The sequence below is a fragment of the Myotis daubentonii genome, chromosome 1, assembly GCF_963259705.1.
Source record: "Myotis daubentonii chromosome 1, mMyoDau2.1, whole genome shotgun sequence".
Lineage (NCBI taxonomy): Eukaryota > Metazoa > Chordata > Mammalia > Chiroptera > Vespertilionidae > Myotis > Myotis daubentonii.
The window spans coordinates 85,169,604-85,193,855 of NC_081840.1; the positions used below are offsets into that span (position 1 = coordinate 85,169,604).

At 36.4% G+C, this 24,252-nt stretch overlaps 1 protein-coding gene across 2 annotated transcripts in view; it reads left to right on the top strand.

Moving 5' to 3' along the window:
* The window catches only part of G2E3 (G2/M-phase specific E3 ubiquitin protein ligase), a 72,360-nt gene that overhangs the window by 42,735 nt on the left and 5,373 nt on the right, over nt 1-24,252 (top strand). For both annotated transcript variants that reach the window (XM_059710015.1, XM_059710024.1), the window contains exons 7-13: nt 2,611-2,717; nt 3,372-3,488; nt 5,044-5,168; nt 5,275-5,407; nt 7,741-8,048; nt 9,104-9,285; nt 15,723-15,895. In XM_059710015.1, the coding sequence (XP_059565998.1) occupies nt 2,611-2,717; nt 3,372-3,488; nt 5,044-5,168; nt 5,275-5,407; nt 7,741-8,048; nt 9,104-9,285; nt 15,723-15,895 (1,145 nt within the window). The remainder of the gene's footprint in view (nt 1-2,610; nt 2,718-3,371; nt 3,489-5,043; nt 5,169-5,274; nt 5,408-7,740; nt 8,049-9,103; nt 9,286-15,722; nt 15,896-24,252) is intronic.

Below are 24,252 nucleotides of genomic sequence, written 5' to 3' on the forward strand. Positions count from 1 at the left end.
TTTGTGAACACTCTGAAGATACCAAGTTTCTAATTCTGTCATTAAAACGTAGAAATAAGTCCTAGCTGGTTTTGGCTCAGTGGATAGAGTGTTGGCCTGAGGACTAAGGGTCTGGGGTTTGATTCTGGTCAAGGTCACTTACCTCAATCCCTATTCTGGAGGCAACCAAACGATATGTCTCTCCCCCATCCATGTGTCTCGCTCTCCCTTCTACTCTCTCTGAAAATGAATGGAAAAATATCCTCAGGTGAGGATTAACAACAACCAAAAAAAGTAGAAATAATATTGCTAACAAAATTGTAGGTCTACTTTATGCAAATATAAAAATATAGCCACCTTGCCCTGGCTGGTGTTTAGTGGTTAGAGTGTCAGCTGTGCACCAGAGGCTCTCAGGTTCGATTCCGGGTCAAGGGCATGTACCTGGGTTGCAGGTTTGATCCCCGACCCTAGTTGAGGTTTGTGCTGGAGGCATCCAATCGCTGTGTCTTTCTCACATCGATGTTGCTTTCTCACACGCCAACCCTCCCTTCCACTCTCTCTAAGAAAAAAAAATGGAAAAAAATACCCTCGGGTAAGGATTAAACAACAACAAAAATACAGCCACATGGATACCTGTCTATGATATAAGTATTAATAAGCAATTGTTACTTGACTGGAGTTCATTCATATTCTCTATAGGAGTTCCAGTGGCTTTTCCACCCTAGTACTGGAATCTTAACTGAAATAATAAATGGAATCTGCCCTATCTAGATAGCTACAATAATACCTGAATAATTATTTTAAATATCTGAATTCATTAATATAAAAGAGTCAAAGGAAGAACAAACTTAATGCAATAGAATACAAAATTTTGGGAAAAAAACCTACGCAAAAATTTCATTGTTTTTACCACTACAAATGCTATATTATAAATTGGGATTTTGTGAGGAGAGACTATAGGTTAATATAAAAGAAATTAATGGACCCCAGCCGGTGTTCCTAAGTGGTTGAGCATCGACCCATGCACCAAGAGGTTGTGGGTTCAATTCCCAGTCCCGGGTTGCAAGCTAGCTCCCCGGTTGGGGCTATGCAGGAGGCAGCCAAGTCAATCAATGTTTCTGTCTTCTCCCTCTCACTTCCTCTCTGAAAAATAAAAACATCAATATAAAAACATATTAAAATTAATGGAAACTTTTCACTCTGGCTATGTAGAGAATTGTCACTATTCTTGTTCATTTTGGATTTCTCCTTCATTGTTCTGGTCTTGGTATCTTCCATATGCCCTCTGGTGTTTTTTCCTCCGTACTAGACACTTACTTTTGTATCACATCCTATATTTAGTATGTATTACAATTGCTTGCAGACCCTTTAGGTTTAGATTTCAGAAACTTGTTGCTTTCCTACCACATGGGTGTGTGTGTGTGTGTGTGTGTTACTTGGTAGTAGTTTGAACCTGGGCTCCTATTTGTTAACTTCTTTCTTCACCATCCGAAAATCATTCACGAACCCAAGTCTGTCAGGTCTACCTAATAGATATTTTTGTGTATACTTTTTCATTGCTGTTCTCTCCCTCTATTTTAACTAGACTTTTGTAGGAGCTTACTGAGCTGGTCTTTCTCCTGCATGCCTTATTTCCTATAATTTCTTCACACTATCGGTTTTGATTTACCTGTTTAGCCTCCTTACTTAGTTCACTATGGCCAGCCTGTCATCCTAAGTTTATTAATTAGTTTTCTAATCACATGTGCTTACTTGTTTTGATATATGCTTGATTTGATATATGCTATTTTCTAGTTTTGTAATGTCTTTTGTCCCATTTTCCTGGCAGTCTCCTGTGTCTTCTTCCAAAATTAGCTTTGACATTTTGTCAGGCTCTTATATAGACTGAGGTACTTCTTCCTCTCTCTTCCATGTATATACTTAAAAGAACTTGTACACTATATTAGAATTGTATACTGTATGCCTACTCATAAGTCATTTTATATTTCTGTTTTTGATACATAGCATAGTGTTTGGTGCCTATATAGTAGGGATTAAATATTTGTTAATGAAGGAGTGCTATTAGTTTTGTGGTATTTTTTACTGGGTATTGGCTACTCTTTCTAGTAGAGTTACAGTTTTCTGTTTCCCTCTGCATACCCTCTGCCTGCTGCCTTTGTATTTGTAGTAATGGAAGAGTGAGAATAGGTTTTATACTTCTCCCCTCTTAGGAAGAAAACTAACAGTGAGTTAAAAATAGAACCAAGGATACTTTTTATGTAGCACTTATTTAAATATATTTCCTAGATGAAATAACTCAAGATTTTTACTATTTTATTCATAGACATGGCCAACACAATATTTGGGAACAGAAATGATATTAGACACCAAAGGTTAAGAGGAATGTATGGGTGAATATATAGTAAAGCTTAGAACAGTCAATTCATTAGCTTAATTTTTTTTGGCAATTGGGAAAAAGATCTCCAAATTTTAGCAGTGGGATAACTTAGTTTATCAAAGTTTGAGAACCATTAGTGTACAAAATAGGATTTCATTATATATTGAGTGAAAAATAGCACATGTTCTGTTAGTTATAAAGTTCATAACCTAATATATTGTTAAATTATTAAAGATTTTCTATTTTTACTACAGGTTCAAGCAATAAATGCAGGAGTGTTTTTCTTTAGGTGCACAGTATGCAATAATAGTGACATATTTCAGAAAGAGATGTTGAGAATGGGAATTCATATTCCTGAAAAGTGAGTACCACGTTTGACAAAAGATATTTTATAAATAGGATTTAATAACAGTGAACATAGTCATTTATGTCTGATTATGTAATGATGGAGAAGCAGCCACTTCAGATGGGGAAATGTAAAGCAGCCCCTGCCACCTCCTCTTTCTCCCCAGATTGCTAGTTCTTGAGAGCAGGACTGTGACTTCAATTTTCATTAGTTGATTTATAGTCTCTGAATAAACACCTCAGTTGTATGTAATGTTAATTGATTTATACACAAGTATAGTAGGCTTTAAAATGGTATGTATAAATTAAGAGAATCAAGATGTGATTTAAAATGTCTAATAAGAATTTTGTTAGTACTTAAAGATGAGGAATCCTGAAATAATGGCACTAAACTTGAAATAAATGGAAGTGAAATGTTAAAAATGTAAGTTAGAAATTTTCTGCTTAATATTTCAGTTTGCATTTGAAAATTCACTGTGAGACTAAATGTAGGCTAAAATGACACTAAAGGATTTATATCTTGAAGAGAAGGATTAATCTTAAAAAACAAATTTTAGCCTCATTCCTAAGTACTATTATGTGAAAAGTTTTTATTTTTAGGTTCATTACCAACCCTTTAATATGTAACATTTTAGGTCAAAGTTTATTTTATGTCTTGCTTCATTTACAGAGATGCATCTTGGGAATTAGAAGAAAATGCTTATCAAGAGCTTCTGCAGCACTATGAGCATTGTGATGTACGAAGATGTCGTTGCAAGGAAGGGCGAGACTATAATGTGCCTAATAGGTATACCGGGAAGTTCACTTGTGCTTAATTCGTGTTCTTATTGAAACCTTCAGCTTAGAAAGCAGAGTTATAGTTAGTGAAATGTATTTGCTCTTAGGATGTTTGAAGTTTTAACTTTATTGTATATTTACATCTGTTTACAGAAAAATTATTGCACCTTATTTTCTTGGTGCATTTTTGTGAGGCTCTATTTTCTAGTGCTGCACTGGTCCTATATGGTAGCCACAAGGCACATGTGGCTATTGAACACTTGAAGTGTGGCTGTTCCCAATTTAGAGGTGTTGTAAGTGTCAAATACACACTGAAGACATAGTATGTATCTTAGTTAGTAGGGCTGCCATACAAAATACCACAAACAAGATGCCTTAAATAATAGAAATTTGTTTCTACTACTCACAGTTCTAGAGGCTAGAAGTCCATGATAAAGGTATCCACAGATCTGATGTCTTCTGAAACTTCTCCTTGACTTGCACATGATTCCCTTCTAGTTCTATCTTTACATGATTGTCCCTCTTACTATGTCCAGGCATATTGGATTAGGGTCCACCCATTTGACTTTATTTTATTTTAATTATCTCTTTAAAAGCCCTATCTCCAAACACAGTCACATTGTGAGGTACTGGGTGTTAGGACTCCAACATATGAATTTTGGGGAGACACAATCCAGCCTATTACAGTTAAGAAAAAATAAGTGAAAATATCTTAATTTTATATTGATTACTTATTTAACACTAGAGGCCCGGTGCACAAAAATTTGTGCACTTGGGGGTTGGGGGGGGTGGGTCCCTTAGCCCGGCCTGTGCCCTCTCGCAGTCTGGGACCCCCTCGGGGGATGTTCACCTGCTGGCTTAGGCCCGATCCCCGGGGGGGATCGGGCCTAAGCTGGCAGTCAGACATCCCTCTGGAAACCCGGGAACTCTCAGGGGATGTCCACTTGCCAGCGTGGAGCAGGCCTAAGCTGCAGTCGGACATCCTTAGCGCTGCTGAGGAGGCGGGAGAGGCTCCCGCCACCACCACTGTGCTGGCAGCCGTCAGCCTGGCTGAGAGGAAACTGATAAGAGAGAGAACAAATATGGGCTTGGTAGTGAGCCTGGGTTCTAAGGAGCTGCACAATACCTGAATTGTCTGAGCAAGCATTTTGTAGGAAATAATTCCTCATCTTGGATAAGAAAGAAAATATGTTAGGTAAGGTAATATATTTACTGAATGCCTCTTCCATATCAGATACACTGGCATAGTAATTGCCAAATATAAAAAAAAAATTTTTTCCCTTCTTTAATCATAGTCTTTCTGATGTTTATATTCTTTGTGTATGTGCATGTTCATATACATGTTGATACTTAGAGAATATTTAAAGAAGGAAATTTTAAACATAAATAATGAAATAGAAAAATATTCTTTAAGAAAAAGTAATGCAGTAAACAATGCAGATAATCTATTTTTCTTCCTTTGGGTTGGTTTTGTGTGTGAGGTGGACAGTGAGGCCTGTGGGAGTGTGGGAATTTGACTAAGTTAACATCAAAATGTCAATATTTGCTTCTCTTTATCTCCTCAGCAAATGGGAAATAAAGCGTTGTCAATCTTGTGGTTCTAGTGGAACACATTTAGCCTGTTCCTCACTACGATCGTGGGAACAAAATTGGGAGTGTTTGGACTGTAGAGGTATTACCTACAACTCAGGTAACATTTTGTAATTTTGAATAAAGATGTTCTTATTTAAATGCATATTATTTAAAAGTTTCTACCTATATTTCTGTTATGCTCACACTGGATTTTAAATCTGCAGGGGGTTTCCAAAAAGCCAAAAAACATACATTACCCAACACTAACAATGTTGGAATAAATGATTGCTTGTTGGAAGAATCATCACCTAAATTACCCAGACAGTCACCTGGACCCCAGCAAAAAGATCTGCTGAGGTGTGTATTTTGAATTGGAGAAAAATATAAAACTCTATTCTGAAAAAATGAATAGGAAGTGGCTGTATACACTTAGAATGCTAGCTGATCTTTACAGTAGTCTGGAAGAATGTTTTTCAAACAGCAGGACCCAACATTTGATCATGAAATCATACAATCAGCATTTAAAAAAGAAAATGAAACAGGATAGACTAGAATATAAAGTATCATATTGCACTGCAAATAGAAAGAATGTATGTAAAATAATTTTAGTATTTAATTGTATATGGGCCCATGATGTAGAACATATTTTTATTATAGATAATTTTCAAGATACTTTGAAAACACATATTTGGAAAGTGTGCTTAAACTGTTATTTGGTTATAGAGTTAGACAAGAAATTAAATAACATGAATATCATGTTACTTTGTTAAAAAAAGGAATTATATTTAATATAGAGTTAACTTTTTTATTTTGTAATCATTTGCTTAATACTATAATACTCACTATAAGTATCGGATAAAATGTCATCTGTGTAGGAAGCTTAAGGCATATGGACAAGTATTATTTTATTAATGCCTAACTTTTCATAAGACAGCAAAATGAGTAACTTTGAAAATCATTCTTAACCATTTAAATAAGATTAGAATTACATCTTCATACTGTGTCAGGTATTTGTCCAACCTAAGTTAGGATTTTTAAGTATATGTATAGCTTAATAAAAGAAAGTTCATATAGCCTTGTTGTTTCCAATAGGGAAAAAATAGACATAAGTAATATTAGTAGCTAAGCCTGAGGAAGTACTTTCTTATTAAAAATAATACCAAGTTAAAATTTAGAAGGACAAGAGAATTTTTGTGAAAAGATTTTATAACTAGATTTGCAAATAGAAGTGATTCTATTTAAGAAGGGAAGAATTGCTGTTTTAAAATACCAGTGTATTAACTGAAAATTTGTTACAAATATTTTTATACTAGAGGCCCGGTGCACAAAATTTGTGCACGGGGGGCAGGGGGTGTCAGCCCAGCCTGCACCCTCTCCAGTCTGGGACCCCTCGGGGGATGTTCGACTGGTGGTTTCGGCCTGATCCCTGTGGGCCTGGTTGCCCCTAACTGCCCTCCCCTGTAGGCCTGGTCGCCTCCAACTACCCTCCCCTACAGGTCTGGTTGCCCCGAACTGCCCTTCCCTGCTGACCTCATCGCCCACAACTGCCCTTCCCTGGTGGCCTGATTGCCCACAACTGCCCTCCCCTGCCGGCCTGGTTGCCGCCAATTGCCCACCCCTGCAGGCCTGGTCACCCCCAACTGCCCTCCCCTGCTGGCTATCTTGTGGTGGCCATCTTTGACCACATGGGGGCAGCCATCTTGTGCAAGGGCGTGATGGTCAATTTGCATATTAACTCTTTATTATATAGGATTTTTAGTATAAAAAAGATGTTCATGTTAGTTTTAAATAATTTTAATGTTTAGATTTCTAAAGCTGTTATGCCAGGGAAGTTTGAGTACTTGCACCTGCTCTAATATGCCATCATGTTTAGAAGGACAACATAGTATTTCCAGTCCAGACAGGAGCAAGGAAACAACTTGCAACAAGACAGTTTATTTTTGAAGGATTATCTTCCAAAAGATTTTGATTTCATTCAACCTGGGTTAATGAATATGGTAGGGGGTTGTGTGAAGAAAGAAAAAAACAAAACCTGGCCCACATTGGGACATTATAATGTCTTAGGATGGGAAAAATTTATACTTAATGTATAAAGATGAAAATGACATTGCCCCAAACAGGATCATTTTAAGTACATCAATACCAATTACAGATGGAAAAACTGAGGCAGGGTTGCAAATTCTCTTTATAATATTAGTTCTACTGTTAACTTTATGGTTAAAAATACATTGTAATTTCTTAAACCTATAGTTATCTTGTATAGTAAGCAGAGACTATGTTTGCTTTATTTTTTTTTAAAGGATCTAGTAAATATGAAATAAGACACAGTTTAATAAGTGTGTAGTAGTCATTGGCCAGAAAGGTCAGAGTTTGAGATTCTTACTCTTTCTTATATCTAAATCTACTGAATTGATCAAATTTGAGATAATCATCTATGTACTTTCTCATAAATCAGTTATGACATTAGATTATTCTAATTTGGTAGGATATTGGGGAAAGAGAATCAATAATTTTGAACTAAAGTTATTAAATAACTGTTTTGGGTTCCAGTGGCAGCATTGTCTGCTTTTGGGTGAGAGATGGGAAGAACTTTCTTTTAATCTTTTTTTGTTTCTTTTTAACTGTATATTGCCATTTCACTTAAAGCATTTTAGAGTCTTTACCTCTATGTTTAAATTCATGTTTTATAGGCAAGGCAACAAATTTAGGAGAGACATTTCAACAATAATTATAGAGCTAGGATTTCAAATTATTAAAAAAACAAAAAGATTATATATCAACAAAGCCGATATCTGGAATAGTGCCTTAAATGGATTCAGAAATCAAAAGTTTAATCCTTCATACACAATTGAAGTTGCATATGTTAATGAAAATGATAATTTTGGAACAGAGCATCCTGGATCAAAGCAAGAATTCCTAAGTCTTTTAATGCAACATCTTGAGAACTCACCATTGTTTGAAGGGTCCTTGTCAAAGAATTTGTCCCTAAATTCTCAAGGTAATTATTTATTATTGTACATACTGCATATACCATGTGTAAAGGAAGAGATGGCTGGTTAAAATTGATATTCAATACATGTGGTAAAAATGTATAATTTACTTTGTTAATAAAATACTGATAGAATCACAGAAAAATGAGGGTGGGGCAGTAATAGTTTTAAAAGCAAATTTTGTAGTGAAATATTTTCTTTAAGAATGTTAATTTTTTTATAGCAATATCCTGCTTGATAATGATTCCATAATTAACTGCAACTTCTTAAAAATGTATTTTATATTCATTCTAATTTTATTTGAATAGAGTGGGCAAATGGGATGGATGATTATCGGAGCCCTTCCTGTTCAGACATTTGGAAATTGCAGTTGGCACGTTTCTTCACAACCTATGAATTTTATAACATAATTTTCTGGTCCACATGTAACAGATTTTTAAATGTATTTTTGCTTTTAAGAATTTTTCTTACACAATTATGTATATGATACTTTTATGTGTTTATTTCTAGGGAGGAGTTAATATGATTAAAACGGGCATCTCAAAACTCTGGTTAAGTCTAGCATTCTTTTTTAGTAACTTTTATACCATTTTTGCTATAATATAGGAAATTTGAAAGTGAGAAGACATTTCAGTCCATTTGAATTCCTTCCTATATATTCCCTAGAACTTCCTCGCTATTACCTGAAGCATGATTGAAATAACTGAGAAACTACCAAAGATCATTTGTACTATATATACTACCTACAATTTAATTATAAACTAAAAAAAAATTTTAAGTAATTAATAATGTTAACTCAAGGCATTTTGGGTTTATAGGTGTTGTTTTTTTTTAAGAGTTTCTGTATTTTTTTTCTACAATAAGTTATTACTTTATATTCAGAAATAAAATTTTGTGTGTTTTTGGTGAGATCTATATTTTATACATGTTATAGCTTCTATGAATTGTTACTTTCCCATTTATCTAATGCTTAGATTATTTTTAATTTATTATAGATGTATTTATTATATATGATGTATAATAATAATAGAAATGTATTTAATGTATTTCCATCTATTTACAGCTCTGAAAGAGAATCATTACTATGAAGCTGGCAAAATGCTTGCCATTTCTTTGGCTCATGGTGGTCCTTCACCTGGTTTTTTTTCTAAAACTTTGTTTAACTGCCTTGTTTTTGGACCAGAAAATACTTTTCCAACTTTAGATGATGTTTCAGACTTTGATGTGGCACAGATTTTAATCAGGGTAAGAAATGTGCATGTTTATTAAAATGTAGACTACATTCTAAGTAGATTTGAATATAAATACTATATCTACAATAGAGTAATAATATTCTGTGGAGTACCTAAGGGGTATCAGTATTTCTGTTTATCAGCAGAGTACACAACCAGTTAAAAGATAGATGTAGAATGTGTTTATTAAACAGGCTCCAGCGAGCTCCCTTACCTCTTCCACTACATAGAGACAAAACTGAAATACAGCCATCTATGAACCAGGAAGTAGCTCTTACCAGACACCAAGTTTGCCAACACCTTTATCTTGGACTTCTCAACCTCCAAAACCCCGGGAAATAAATGTTTGTTCTTTAATAATAATAATAAAAAGATGTAAAGGTCAGACAGCTAGAGATCAAAGTGCCAAGTTTAATATTGATAAAACCAATTGGATAATGTGACTTCAGTCTGTGCTCAAAATGGCTTGCTAACATTTCTCAGAACTAGATGGATTTATCTGTCCTGCCAGAGACAATATAAGGCAGGTTTCTTGTTTCATGCTAGAGAGCAGATAAAAGTATGTTTTCCTGCAAGGCAGTGGATCTGAAGAGAGCAAGGACTTAGTTTACCAGTCAGAAAACTTGTCATTTCTCCTATAGGGAGTTAGGAGTGCTAGGTTGAATTTTTTCCATGTGTAAATTAGTGGGTAGACTCAATGTTCCCACCTAAAAAGAGTTAATATTTATTGAGCCCTATACTGCACATGTTACATGTACAAACTCAATTTAGTTATCGTATGCTGGCTGCATAAGGATCATTGCTTACATCAGGCATGTCAAACTCAAAGGCTAACATGGGCTAAATAAACAAGGTTTAAGTTTATGTGTGCCGCAGAAAAACAAAAGCTTCAATATTTATAGAAACGTAGGTTTATTTCGATAGAGACATGCTGAATAACAAAGGGCTGAAATAAATGAGTAATCATTAACATAAAATAATAGAGCATTTTAATAAAATTAATATTTTTTCTTGAACATTAACTTACCCAACACTGAATAACTGCACAAATTAATAAATGTAACACAAATAAACCTATTTTTCTTGTTCTACGAAAGTGAAATATTTCCTGTTGTACACACCAAACAAGTCAGTCCAAGACATGGCAATCAGCTGCTAAATATTTGCTGCTAGTATTAGTGGAAACAAATGGTGCGCCTGTGCGTAAGAAGCGTAAGGGAAATGAATGCAACACGATTATGGTAATCAGTCATTAGCAAACATTGTAGTTTGTTATTAATAATCCTATCTAATAATAGACAAACATGGTAATTGACCGTACCTTCACTATGCCTCCCATTGGCTAATCAGCGAGGTATGCAAATTAACCGCCAACAAAGATGGCGGTTAATTTGCATACATAGGCGTGAAGCGGCAGAGCGAAGACTGAAGCCAGCTCCAGCTGGAGCAGCGAAGGCTTGAAGGCAGCTCCGGCTGGAGCGAAGGCCTGGGTCCTGAGTTCCAGAGGAATACCGGTGCCGGCAGCCAGGGGAAGGGAAGGCCTATTGCATGAATCTTTTCGTGCAACAGGCCTCTAGTTATATATAACAGGATATTGTAAAAATTTATGAAATTTTTATTAAAATGATTCTTACATACCATTATATTGGCTGGGCTTCAAAAATATTCGTTGGTGGCCGGTGGGCTGAGAGTTTGACAAGCTTGGCTTACATGTTACTGATTTGGAGATAATGAAAGCCATTCAACTTTTCTTCCATTAACATCCTCTATCTAGTCATTGTCTCATTTAATTAGCTGTATAGTTAATTGTTAAAAGCATACAAGTCAGATTTTAAATCGAAATAACTATAAACTATAAGCTGTGTGATTTGGGCAATGAAGTTAGGCTTAGTTTTGTTAAGCCTAACTTTATTGTCTCACTTTCTCTTTTCTATGGATTTCTTAACTTTTTTTAAAATATATATTTTTTTATTGATTTCAGAGAGGAAGAGAAGGGAGAGATAGATACAATTTGGATGTTGGTACACTTGAGGTTGTCCCAGAGGCTCCTTGCATTATCTGCATATATTTGTAGTCTTTTTTCCTTTTGCTTTTCTGGTTGCGTCTTTTTTGCTTCTTCGTATTTAAAATATTTGACTTTATTCTTGGGATCCTCTAGTCTGCTGTTGGATCTCTGTATATTATTCTTTATTTCAGTCAGTGTATGCTTAATTTCTAATTGGTCCTTTTTCATATCCTTGAGGGTCTCACTATATTTCTCAGAGGTTTCTAGAAGATGCTTGAGTAACCTAAAACTGTGGTTTTGAACTCTATATCCAGTAGTTTGCTTTCCTTCATTTCTTTCATTTGTGACCTGTTTCTTTGTCTCTGCATTTTAGCTGTTTCCCTGTGTTGATAGAGTGGCTTTGTGTGCTAGGTGTCCTCTAGGGCCCAGTGACTCAGCCTCCCTAATTACCTGAGGTGGACACTGTTGGTGTACCCCTTTGTGGGCTGTGTGCACAATCTTGTTGTAGTTAAGCCTTGATTGTTGTAGGTATCACTGGGAGGAATTGACCTCCAGGCCAATTGGCTGTGAGGACCAGCTGTGTCTGCAATGGAAGAGCTGCTGTGCAGGAGACACCCTTATGGGGCAGGACTTGCTTCAGTGGGGCTTTGGCGCTCACTGTGTCTGTCCCCTGAGTGTGTCTCTTATGGATGTGAAGAGTTATAATATGGATGGTCTCACACTGACCACTGGGTACACTGGCTTTTGGATCTTCAAGGAGGTGCAAAGTCAGCCACTGCCTGAGGCCACCCAGCAGGAGCTACAGAGAGATCTGCAGATTCCTCCTCTTTGTTTGGGGTGTGGAGGTGCCCAGATGAGGCCCAGCTGTGAAGCAATGCAGGCTGCTGACGAGCCTTAGGCCTTCTTTTGGAAGCTCTGGGGTTCTCCGACCCAGCTGCAGTTTGACAAGTTTTTAGGCAGAGAAAGGCCAGGCCATTCGTATGCAAAAGCCTCTGCACACAGCTTGGGTGGGGTTGTAAATTGGGTGGGGTGGGTTCTCAGGGAATCACCAGGGCACAGCAAACAGCAATGGTTGCCTGTTGGCCCTCTCCCAATAGGTCCCTGGGTCTCTGTGTCCCCCGGCTCCGTGCAGGAACAATGGCCGCTGCAAGCACCTCTGTGAGAAAGTCGCCCTCCCCTTTTGGCCCGATGCCAGACAGTCCAGTTTTTCTCTGTGTGAGTCTGGGTCCCCAGATTCTGGCCTGGAACGTGTTCAGAGGAGTCGGGAGCTTGTGTCTCCCTCCCAATTGAAAAAGACGACAGCATACCCAGCTGCCAGCCCCTTTCGCACTCGCCTCCCTACCTCCACACTGCCACACCTCTGCTCCTCCTACCGGACTCAATGTGCTTTTCTCTTTCCTTCTAGTTGTAGAATTTGCACTCAGCTAACCTTCCCGTGGTTCTGGATGATACTCGTTTTGTCTTTTAGTTGTAGTTTTAATGTGGTTGCGCGCGGCAAGTTCAGGTGTTTACCTATGCCACCATCTTGGTTGTCTCTTACTTGTCTTTTTTAATACTTCTTCTTACTACCCCTGAAAGAGGTATTTTTCAGTGTTGTTTTAGCAGTCCTCATTTTATAATATTTAGAAAGCTTCTTTTCACCTATAACCTTTCTGAATGATTCCCAGACGTGTAATTTTGAGCCCCTAGATTTTGTGTGAAGATAAGATCTGGTTCTTGCTTGCACATTGTGCTCAACAGAACTAAATTTCCCCCCCAGAATTTTTCAGCTTGATTTTCCTTTACTTTTCAAGAGATATCTTGTGTCTAAGACATGATAGAGAAGGCGTTGTTTTCATTCTTTCACATTCCCTTTATCAGTCTGTGTCAAGCCATCTGCCTTTCCTTATTTTCAGTGTGCCTACTATACCAAACTTATTTATGTCTGTGTGTAAGCAATTAGGACATCATTCTGATATTCTTATTCAGGGTAATTTAAAAGTACAATCTTGACCACATTGCTTTCTCAGGAATGCTCAATGGCTTCTCATTGCCTATTGAACAAAGTTCATGTTATTCATTAGGTCATTTAAGACTTCCAACTCTCCTCATGGCTTTACCTATTTCTATTTCTGTATTCCCAAGCAATGTTTGTTTATTTAGTAAATACTATGTACCCAGTACTGTTTGATCACTGAAGACAGAGTAGGGAGCCAAAATCCCTATCTCCTTGAAATTCCCTTATAGAGCAGTGGTCACCAACTGGTGGTCTGTGAGGTCCAAAAGGTTGGCAACCACTGTTTTAGAGGGAAGACAGGAGATAAATAAATATATAACATACTAGTGTCCTGGTGCATGGATTCATGCACATTAAAAGGAAATTAATTAGAAGAAATATCTTAATATTGCTATTCCCATCTTTCTAATGAAAAGATTGTAGGATTCTACTGAGTCTCCTATCTTCTACTCCAGGACTTCTATGAAGATCAAACGAGATGAGGCATGGGGAAACGCTTCACAAACATTTGGTTAAACTGTAAAATGTTTGTACCTGGCTATAAAAGCAAGTCAGGATCCTGGGCTGAACAAACTCCAAGGAGGCTAGTCGCTAGGGAAAGGAAGCCAGGCATTGCTATGTGATGTCATTATCCGGCGTCCATAGCCACCATTTTGGGCTGGGCTGTGGGCTGCATTTTGCGCCATGGAATGTTGGCTGCGATTTGGTGGGGTTTCACTCCAGAGTGGTGGTGAGGCCTGTGTACCACTTGGGGGAGGCCAAATGTTGGTTTGTTGGCACCAGGTCCGTGGTGCTGTTTATTTTTAAATGGCCAGTGCGCATCATGGCAGCTCCTGCATTGGGCAGTATAGTTGACCTTGCAGTACATGGGGGTTACGGGCACCTAACCCCACACAGTCAGAAATCCACATATAATTTTTTGTTTGCCCATACTTAACTACAGTTGTCTCTCAGTATCTGCGAGAGACTGGTTCTAGGATCTCCAACCCGTGCAGATACCAAAAACTGCAGATGTTCAAATCTCTTACATAAAATGGTATAACACAATGCATACTATTAGCCCTCCTCATTTGCTGATGTAAAACCCATGGATAGATACAGAGAGCTGATTGTATTGAGAGAGAGAAAAATCTACATGTAAGAGGACCCACACAGTTCAAACGCATGTTGTTCAAGGGTCAACTGTGCCATCATGTAGTAAAATATATTATAAAAATAAAACAGAATATGAGAAAGGAGATAGATAATGCTTGGGGCATAATAGGTTAGAGCTGAGGCTAAGCTGCTATAATATAGACACCCAAAAGACAGTGTCTCAAAAAAAATGGCAGATATTTATTTCTCTCTAAAATCTGTTGTTTAGATTTTAGGGGTTAGGGTTGGCAAACTATGGCTGTAGGTCAAGTCTGGCCTGCTGCATCTTTTTTGTAAATGAAGTTTTATTGAAACTACACACCCATTTTTATATGTCAGTGACTGTTTTTACACTATAATGGTGGAGTTGAGTAGTTGTGACAGACATCTACTCACAAAACATAAAATGCTATCTGATTTTTACAGAAATGACTCATTTTAGAGTTATAGTAGTGGTACATATGGTCATCCAGGGAATTGGATTCCATTCTCTCATGGTTATGTAATCACTTAGGATAGTGTTTGCATCTACATGACTGAAGCTTGCACTTAATGGAGAAAAAATGGAAGTAGAGTGGGGGGGCATTTTGACACGTTTTCACTCACCCCCTTGGACAGCCTTAGTCACGTATAGCAAGGAAAATTGGCTATGCACCTAGCTAAAACTCAGTGTGGTGGATTTGGGAGGATAAGGCAAAGTACATTCAACTATTATTTTGAACCAGGTAGTCAGGAAAAACTTCAGAGAAATGCAGAGACCTAATATGAATGAGAGAATCCATGTAAGTCTCTGGGAGAAGAGTTTTTTGGAAAGAAGAAATTGCAAGGAAATTTTCTATTGACTGCCTTGTATTTTTATCTTTCTCCTTCTGTAAGTGTTTAAGAGCTAACCTATATGAAAGCGTTGGCACATAAATGGTCAAGAATTTTTCTGTTTATGATGTTCCCTGAAACACTCTTTCGGTTGTAGTCATCTAAGTCTCAGCTGATATTCTTTCTCTTTCATGAAATCTCAGGTCATTTCTCTTGCCTCACCAGTGCTATGTAACTGTTCTATGTCAATTAGTACCTTTTATGTAAGCAATTTCCTATATTAAAGGGGCATTATACTCAAGGTTTCTTGAAAGAAGTAGTATACAATGTTTATTAAACTGGATTGTCAGGTAAAATTTATTCTAGAAAAATAATTTTTGGTATACTTTCATTCCATTCTGGTGTACTCAAGAATTGAGTATAAAATAATGTGTCATTTGAAATGTAAAGTATCATTTACAAGTGAAAGTGGAAACTCGGTATATTTTCTTCTTCATTACAGATAAATAGTGCAACAAATGTAGCTGACTTAAACTCAATTATGAATGAATGCTATAACTACCTAGAGCTTATTGGATGTCTAAGAATTATAACATCATTAAGTGACAAATATTTATTGGCAAAAGACATACTTGCTTACCATGTAATTAAAAGAGTCCAAGCACCTTTTGAAAGGTAGGTTATTTATATGTGGAAAATTTACTCAAATTACATGTTAATTATCTTATAATGTGAGATATATTTGATAACAATTTTAAATAATTTTAAAACTAACCCGTTAAGGAAGACTACTGTTCTGACCATACTATATAGAATTGCATATATGATGCTTATGTAGGAAGAGTAATCATCATCTCAATTTATAATTATTTTTCTAAATAAAAATTATTTTAAAAATTCTTACCACTTAAGCCAACTATTTTATCTCTCCTCATTAATTTAATAACTATATATTGAGCACCTGTTGTCTGTTGGGTAATAAGTACTGAGCGTTCTTTGATTAACACGGTAGATGTGATTTTTTTAAAAAAATTCTTAATTGTTTAAAGTATTACATAAGTCTCCTTTTTCCCCCATTGACCTCTCTCTGGCCGCTCCCATCCCCCAGCACATGCCCTCACCCCCCTACTGTCTGTGTCCATTGGTTATGCTCATATGCATGCATACAAGTCCTTTGGTTGATCTCTTACCCCCTCACCTCCCATCTTTCCTCATAGGTAGGACAGCCTGTTTGATCCTATGTCTCTGGTTCTATTTGTAGATGTGATTCTTGCTCTTGAGCTTTAGAACACTGGTCTTCAAACTTTTTGTTCCAATAATACTTTTAATTAATTTTGAAAACTTACATATGTCCTCATACTCTATTTTTTAATAATGAAAAACAAAATATATTTGAAAGTAGGAAGAATGGTATGGCATGTAATCATGACCCATATCAATCAACCCGTGGCCAGTCTTGTTCATCTAACCTACCCTTGTTATTGACTCAAGTATTATTTTCAAACTATTATCAGACATCATGTTATCTCAAAAGTAATCGGGTTTTTCTTTAAATTTTAGTATCATTAATCCATAGATTTAAATATACTTGTGTTGAAATTTTTACAGTTATCTTTACTGAAGTTCAAATTGTCTCATCTTTTGCCAGTATAAGCCTTGTTATGTTTGAGTTTTTTTTAGGTTGACCCTTAATGGTCTTTGAGAGCCACCTTGCTATGTGGTATAGTAATATGTTTCAGTCTCATTTTGTTATACTGTGCTAATGGACCTTTGTTTCTTTGAATGGGAAATGATATTTCAAAACCAGAGTCTGGATGCTAGGGATGCTCATTTTTGCCAGGTTGGTCATTGTTTCTAGGCCTTTTCAGTGGACTAAAACTAGGAAATACAGTGCTTTTTGTTTTGTTGTTTTTAAGATAGAATACAGTATGAGTTTATACTGATACTTCAAATTCACTACTATCAGATGTTTAACTTTCCTTTGTCTCATGTTGAGAATCCTAGTTCTCAAAGTCCTGGAGAATTAGAATCTATAATAATTAAAGCACAATATGCTAATTAGACTAGACAGTCGAATGACTTCCCGGACATCCTTCCAGACGAATCCACCGCGGCGGGGGCCGAGGCAGAGGCAGAGGCAGAGGCAGATAGGGGCAATCAGGCAGGCAGGCAGGTTGAGTGGTTAGGAGCCAGCGGTCCTGGATTGCGAGAGGGATGTCCAACTGCCGGTTTAGGCCTCATTCCACTGCAGGATTGGGCCTAAACCGGCAGTCGGACGTCCCCTGAGGGGTCCCAGATTGCGAGAGGGTGCAGGGACCCTCCACCCCCGTGGATGAATTTTGTGCACCAGGCCTCTACTCTGTATATATACAGTAAAAGCCTATGCGACCATTAGGACCGAAAAACCGGAATGACCGGAATGACTGGTTGACCAGTCACTATGACGCAGACTGACCACCAGGGGCAGATGCTCAACTCAAGAGTTGCCCCCTGGTGGTCAGTGTGCTCCCACAGCCAACCTCCCGCAGCCCCTCCCCCCGGTCACCTGGCCAACCTCCCATGACCCCTTCACCTAGTCGGCCATCCCCCAACTGGCAGGCCAACCTCCCATGGTCCCTTCCCCCGAAGAGCTGACCCCCCCGAAAGGCCTTGATTGCCAGCCAGGCCAAGGGACCTCACCTGTGCAGAATATGTGCACCGGGCCTCTAGTGTGAAATAATTACTCACTTGACATATTCCATATTTTATAAACAGTAATCTCAGAATAACAATACTGCCAATTTGACTCAGTGGATAGAGTGTTGGCCTGTGGACTGAAGAGTCCCGGGTTCAATTCTGTTCAAGGGCACATGCCTGGGTTGTGGGCTCGATCCCCAGTGGGAGGTGTGCAAGAGGCAACCAATCAATGATTCTCTCTCATCATTGATGTTTCTATTTCTCCCTCTCTCTTCCTCTCTGAAATCAATAAAAATATACTTTAAAAAAAGAATAACAATACCAACAGTATTACCAATAACAAATACTATTTAAACAGGTTAAAATTGTTTTTCTATTTTTTTGTTCTAGGGCTATAGTGTCAAATTACTGTGTCTTAAAGTCATTTGTAATAGTTATATTTTGTGTTGTTATACTACCAACTGGGTATGCTTCTTTCATTTTTTATTTTTAGTGTTTTTTTAATTAAAATTTTATATGAAACTACAGTACATTGAAAGAACTCAGCTCTGTGATACAAATTGTATTCAAAGAAGTATAGCTTTTATCTTTATCACATCTACCTTCTATTCCTCATGACGTAATCATTTTGGTGGCTTTTATTGTTTATTCTTTCAATATATTTTTTTAAAATAATAGCAGGTAACTGTATAAGTGTATGTGTACTCATTTCTCATAGATAAGATACCATTCACCTTTTTTTTTTTCTTTTTTTTTTACTGGTCAAAATATTCTGGAGATCACTCCGTGGTAGTAAATAGACATAGTCCTCATTCTGTTTTAGCATTCTATAGAACTCTGTTGTTTGGATATATCATTATGTGGGTTTTTTTCAAGTTTCCTTTTTTTTTTTTTTTCCAACCAGTTTTCTATAGATGGACATTTAGGATGTTCCCCAACACACTCACAAATTAAAATATAATACCATAAACTTGAATATAACTCCCAATATATTTTTAATATTGCAATTTAAAAAGTTACATAGCTCTTTAAATGTATCCAAATATCCTGACTATAGGCCTCTCAAATAGTAAAATTTTATATAAATAGAATTACCATTTATAATTATGGTTAATACACAGAATAACCCCGTATAAATTTTGATGTGGTTATTTTAAAATTTGAAGTGCATCTCTTAGTGAAAGAGATGTTTATTTCCCCAAGTAGTTCATGTATCTTCAGATGGATTTTTCTGATTGCTAACTCAGAGAATTTATAATTGTTTATTTCTTCTGTTTTGTTTTGTTTTTATAAATATGACTAATCTAGATGTCAGGAAGTGCTTCCCTATCTGTTTAATTGGTGTTTAAATTAAAACTGAATGATAAATAGGAGTTAGGCAGATAAAGATGAAGAGGACAAGATAAAAGCGGAAGAGTAATCCCTCCAATGTAAAAGATAAAATATCGTATAATGAAAAAAATTGTAAATATGTATCTGAACTCATAAGAGTTTTATAGATGTCAGAAATAACAAGAAACCAAAAGCCAAATTCCCTAGCTGTCATATGAAATCAGAACCCTCAGTTTGCACAAACTTGGGTTTGGCATCCTGCATGTACACTCATCTGAAGCAAAGAAATTAACAAAGTAATTGATTTTAGGATTCATAGAACTTGTAGAGTGCCAGGCAAAAGCAAATACATAGCAACTGTGTTTGGAAATTGCTGCAGTCTGGGCCTAATGGGAGCGCTAATGATAGATACATTCATTGCTAAAGAAGAGGCATTCCATATAGAAGGCAAAACACACAAACATCGAAAAAAACAAGTATTGGGAATAGCACTCAAGAATTTAAATAACAAAACAAAATGAATGAGATAAAATATTAGTATAATAAAACTGCGATATAATGGACTAATTCGGGCGTGGGGGAGTTCGTTAAAATCTAAAGCCTATTACATAATAAATTAGGTTGTCTGATTGTGTGTATGTTAAAAAATTGACGAAGTAGTTTACCTATTTTTACTTATGTAGAAATGTTCCTGTAATTAAAATTAAGTATGTATAAAAAGTTTGATTTCACAGAAAAGTTTTCTATATGTATTACAGTAATTTTAAAATCACCTGTCACCCCGAGTAAACAAATGCACACAGGTGGTGTCATGTGGTATGATCATATGCTAATCATTCACCAAACACTGTTTATGACTGGTGACTCTTGGATTTAAATATGTAAACTATAGTTGTAGATGTGTAATTTTTATTTATGTTGACAAAATTATTACAGTGTTTTTTCCAACATATAGCCTATTCACTAAAATTTGTTAAAAATAACAGTGAATTAATACCAAAAATAACCAGCTAATTTAATTGTCAGCAAATCTTGGTTTTAAAAGCATTTTAGAATTAACAGGGTGTTAATTTTTACATATGACATACGGACCAGAAACTTCGTTTGTTAAATCTAGGTCTGCAAAATTGAGGGTTTAGTGTAGTGATTTAAAAGAGAAGACAAACAATTGGAAAAGAAACACACACAAAATGAATCAAATAGTACTTCTATGTTGGAAAATGACCACATGTACTTCTGTTAAGTACAGTTAAAAACCTGAAAATTACATGTAAAATAAACATAAGACTGAAAGGTGAGGGGATGAAAGCAGACCAGCTGAGGATCTCAGAACCCAGGAATGACACAGCAGAATGAAGAGGAAATCTAGACATTCTTATCTGAAGTAAAACTAAGAGAATTTGTCACCAGCAGACCTACCCTAAAATAAAGTCTATAAGAAATTTCTGAAACAGAAAGCAAATTATTAAAGGTACTAGAGGCCTGGTGCACGAATTTGTGCATGGGTGGGGTCCGTCTGCCCGGCTGTCAATCTGGGGCCGATCAGGGCCATCTCGCCCAGCCCTGATTGGGGCCATGGGGCCATGGGGGCCGGCTGGCTGGGGAGGGACTGTGGGAGGGCTCCAGAGCATGTCCAGCCCTCTCACCCATTCCCAATCAGCCAGACCCCAGCAGCAAACTTAACCTACTGGTTGGAGCATCTGCCCTCTGGTGGTCAGTGCTTTTAATAACGACTGGTTGAGCAGTCGACCAAATGGTCAACCAATCGGTTGGACACTTAGCATATTACACTTTTACTATATAGGATAATTGTGAAACATCAGGAAGGATGAAACAATAAAAAGAATAAAAGCATGTTTTCTTTTGTGTTTTCTAAATCATGTTTCATAGTTGAGTCAAAAATTACAGTAACATTTTATGTGGTTCAAATGTATGTGGAAGAAGTATTTAGGAAATTACATTATGTACAGGGAAAGGCAAAAGAACTTAGAGAGAGGTAAGACTTATAAAATGTTGGTACCAGTAGACATATTTAAAAAGAAAACATACAACAAATACATTCAACAGCACTATAGATAAAAAAGGAATTTAAAAATTCAAATAACCCACAGGAGGACAAGAAAAAGGACACAAAAATAATCATGGAAATAAAAAATAGTATTTGTTAAATGGTAGGCAGTTCAAGAAAAAAACTAGTGATCTGGAAGAGGAATATGAGGATTTGTTCATAACAGAGAAAGATTGAAAACGAGGTTTTGTGAAAATTAGAATAAGAGAACCCAAACATATATTTAACTAAATAAACAAGATGGAGGCAGGGCAGTATTATAGAAAACGCTGCTTAAGCCCTGGCCTAGAGGCTCAGTTAATTCGAGTGTCATCCTATACACCAACAGGTTGAGGATATAATTCCTGATCAGGAGGCTTCCAGAAGGCAACCAATCAATGTTTCTCTCACATCAGTGTTTCTCTCTCTCCCTTCTTCTCTCTCCCCCAAAATCAATAAAAACATATTCTCAGGTGAGGATTATGAAGTAAAATACAATACAATACAATACAATACAATACAATACAATACAATACAATACATAAATAAAATAAATAAAATAGAAAATGCTGCAGAAAAAGTTCTTGAGGATCACAGGGCTTAATGAGCCAAAGTAGTGCAGTTTGTGGTGAAATTGCATTCTTGAGCCAAAAGACACTTGTAAAAATGAGTTATACTGGAAGCATTTTGTGGTGTGTTTTTTTCAGTAATGTCAACAATGAAAACAGATAGCCCTGGTAATAACTTCACAAACTAGTTACATTATCATTCAAGAGTGAGAGAAATAGACATTTGGAGACAGTTTATTTTTTCCTAAAGAGATTAATTAAGTACATATTTAGGGAAGAAAAATTGAACCTAGAAAGAAAAAGATACAAGAAGCAGCAGTGAGCACAGGTATGGGGAAAATATGAATAAATAAAAATGAGCATTGGCCATTAAAAAACAACTAAATTTTGGTAAAATAGTTAAAATAATTAAAATATTAGTGAAAAATTAATCTGTAAGAAGAGAATGGATATTGTTGGGTTTATTGTTTTAAGGGATTTGTATTGCTGAGGTAGTAATGAGGAAGCATCAATTAGCTTTAGATTATTAAATCAAGTATGTATCTTTTAAGTTATGTTCTAAAATAACAGGAAGAGCGTATGTAACTTCCAAACCAGGTTGGTGAGGTCTGGGGGCGAAATAAAGAAGATAATGAGCCCTAACCAGTTTGGTTCAGTGGATAAAGCATCAGCCTGTGGACTGAAGGGTCCCAGGTTCGATTCCGGTCAAGGGCATGTACCTTGGTTGCTGGCACATCCCCAGTAGGGAGTGTGCAGGAGGCAGCTGCTCGATGTTTCTCTCTCATCGATGTTTCTGACAATCAATTAAAAATATATTTTAAAAAAAGAAGATAATGGACAGAAAATAGGATAAAAACAAGCAAAGAAAACACATGTTCAGAGAAAGCACACTATAAAGTAGGAAAATACTCTAAATTTAGATTGGTAAGAATGACACATAAATAGCTTAGACTTTTGTGTATTAAAAAGATAGGATCTTAAATTGCATTTTAAAGAAATGACTTTAACACAAAATAAATTAATGAGATTCTAATCTTTAAAAAGAAGCCTTGTCCTTAAATGACCCTAATAATAGTGTAAAAAAGAACAAATTCTTTAGGAACATTGAATAGTTGAATCTATTTGTACCTTTAAACATGTCTCAAAGGAGTAAATAAGTTTATGCATACAAATAATTAGTGAGGGTCTTAAATAGCAGTGATTAAAGTATTTGTTTTTGAAAAGGGTTTATAAAAGGAATCTTCGAATATACATAATTACTCTCTTCGTTTCCACAATATGCTGAAGACCCTAGCAGAGCAACAACACCAAATGAATAAGTGCATGTTACTAAGGATTAGAAGAACTAAAATTATCATTTGTAGCCTGCATGATTGTCTAACCTAAAATAATGTAAGAAATTCTTCTATAAAGTGTTTAGCAAGGTTACTGGATACAAGAGGTAAACGATTCTATCAGGGAGGTTTGCTAGTGAGAAGGAATGGTAAAGGAATTGGTAAACAGAGCAACTAATTGTACAAAAATGTTTCCTTTGGGAATTTATGAAACTAAGAAGAATTTTTAACTGGCATAAGAAGAGTGGGAGCAATTAGTTTTAAGTGTTGTAAGGTCTTTGTATTGTTCAGGAAGAGGGTAAACAGGAGTCCCCCCAAACCCCATCCGTGGTTTCACTTTTCTCAGTTTCAGCTACTCTTGATCAATCACGGTTCAGAAATATTAAGTGGAAAATTCCATAAAGAATTCATAAATTTTAAATTGTATACTGTTTTGAGAAGCATGGAGAAATCTTGCCCTCCCTGAGATGTAAATCATTCTTTTATCCACCTTATCCATGCCTCTTCGTAGCCATCATGGTTTTCAGATGGACTGTCACAATATTGCATTGCTTGGATTCAAGTAACCCTTATTTACTTAGTAACGGCCCTAGCGTGCAAGAGTAATAATACTGGAAATTCAGATTGCCAAAGAGAAGCCATAATGTGCTTCCTTTCAGTGGTTCTCAACCTTCTGGCCCTTTAAATACAGTTCCTCATGTTGTGACCCAACCATAAAATTATTTTCGTTGCTACTTCATAACTGCAATGTTGCTGTTATGAATTTTAATGTAAATATCTGATATGGAGGATGGTCTTAGGCGACCCCTGTGAAAGGGTCGTTCGACCGCCAAAGGGATCGCGACCTACAGGTTGAGAACCGCTGCTTTAAGTGAAAAGTCGAACATTCTCAACCTCAATAAGGAAAGAAAAAATCATGTTGAGTTGCTACGATTTATAGTAAGAACAAATCTGTGAAATTGTGAAGAAGGATAAAAATTCATCCTAGTTTTCCTGTATTGCACCTCAAATTGCAAAAGTTATAGCCACAGTGCGTGAAAAATGCTTAGTTAAGATGGAAAAGATATTAAATTA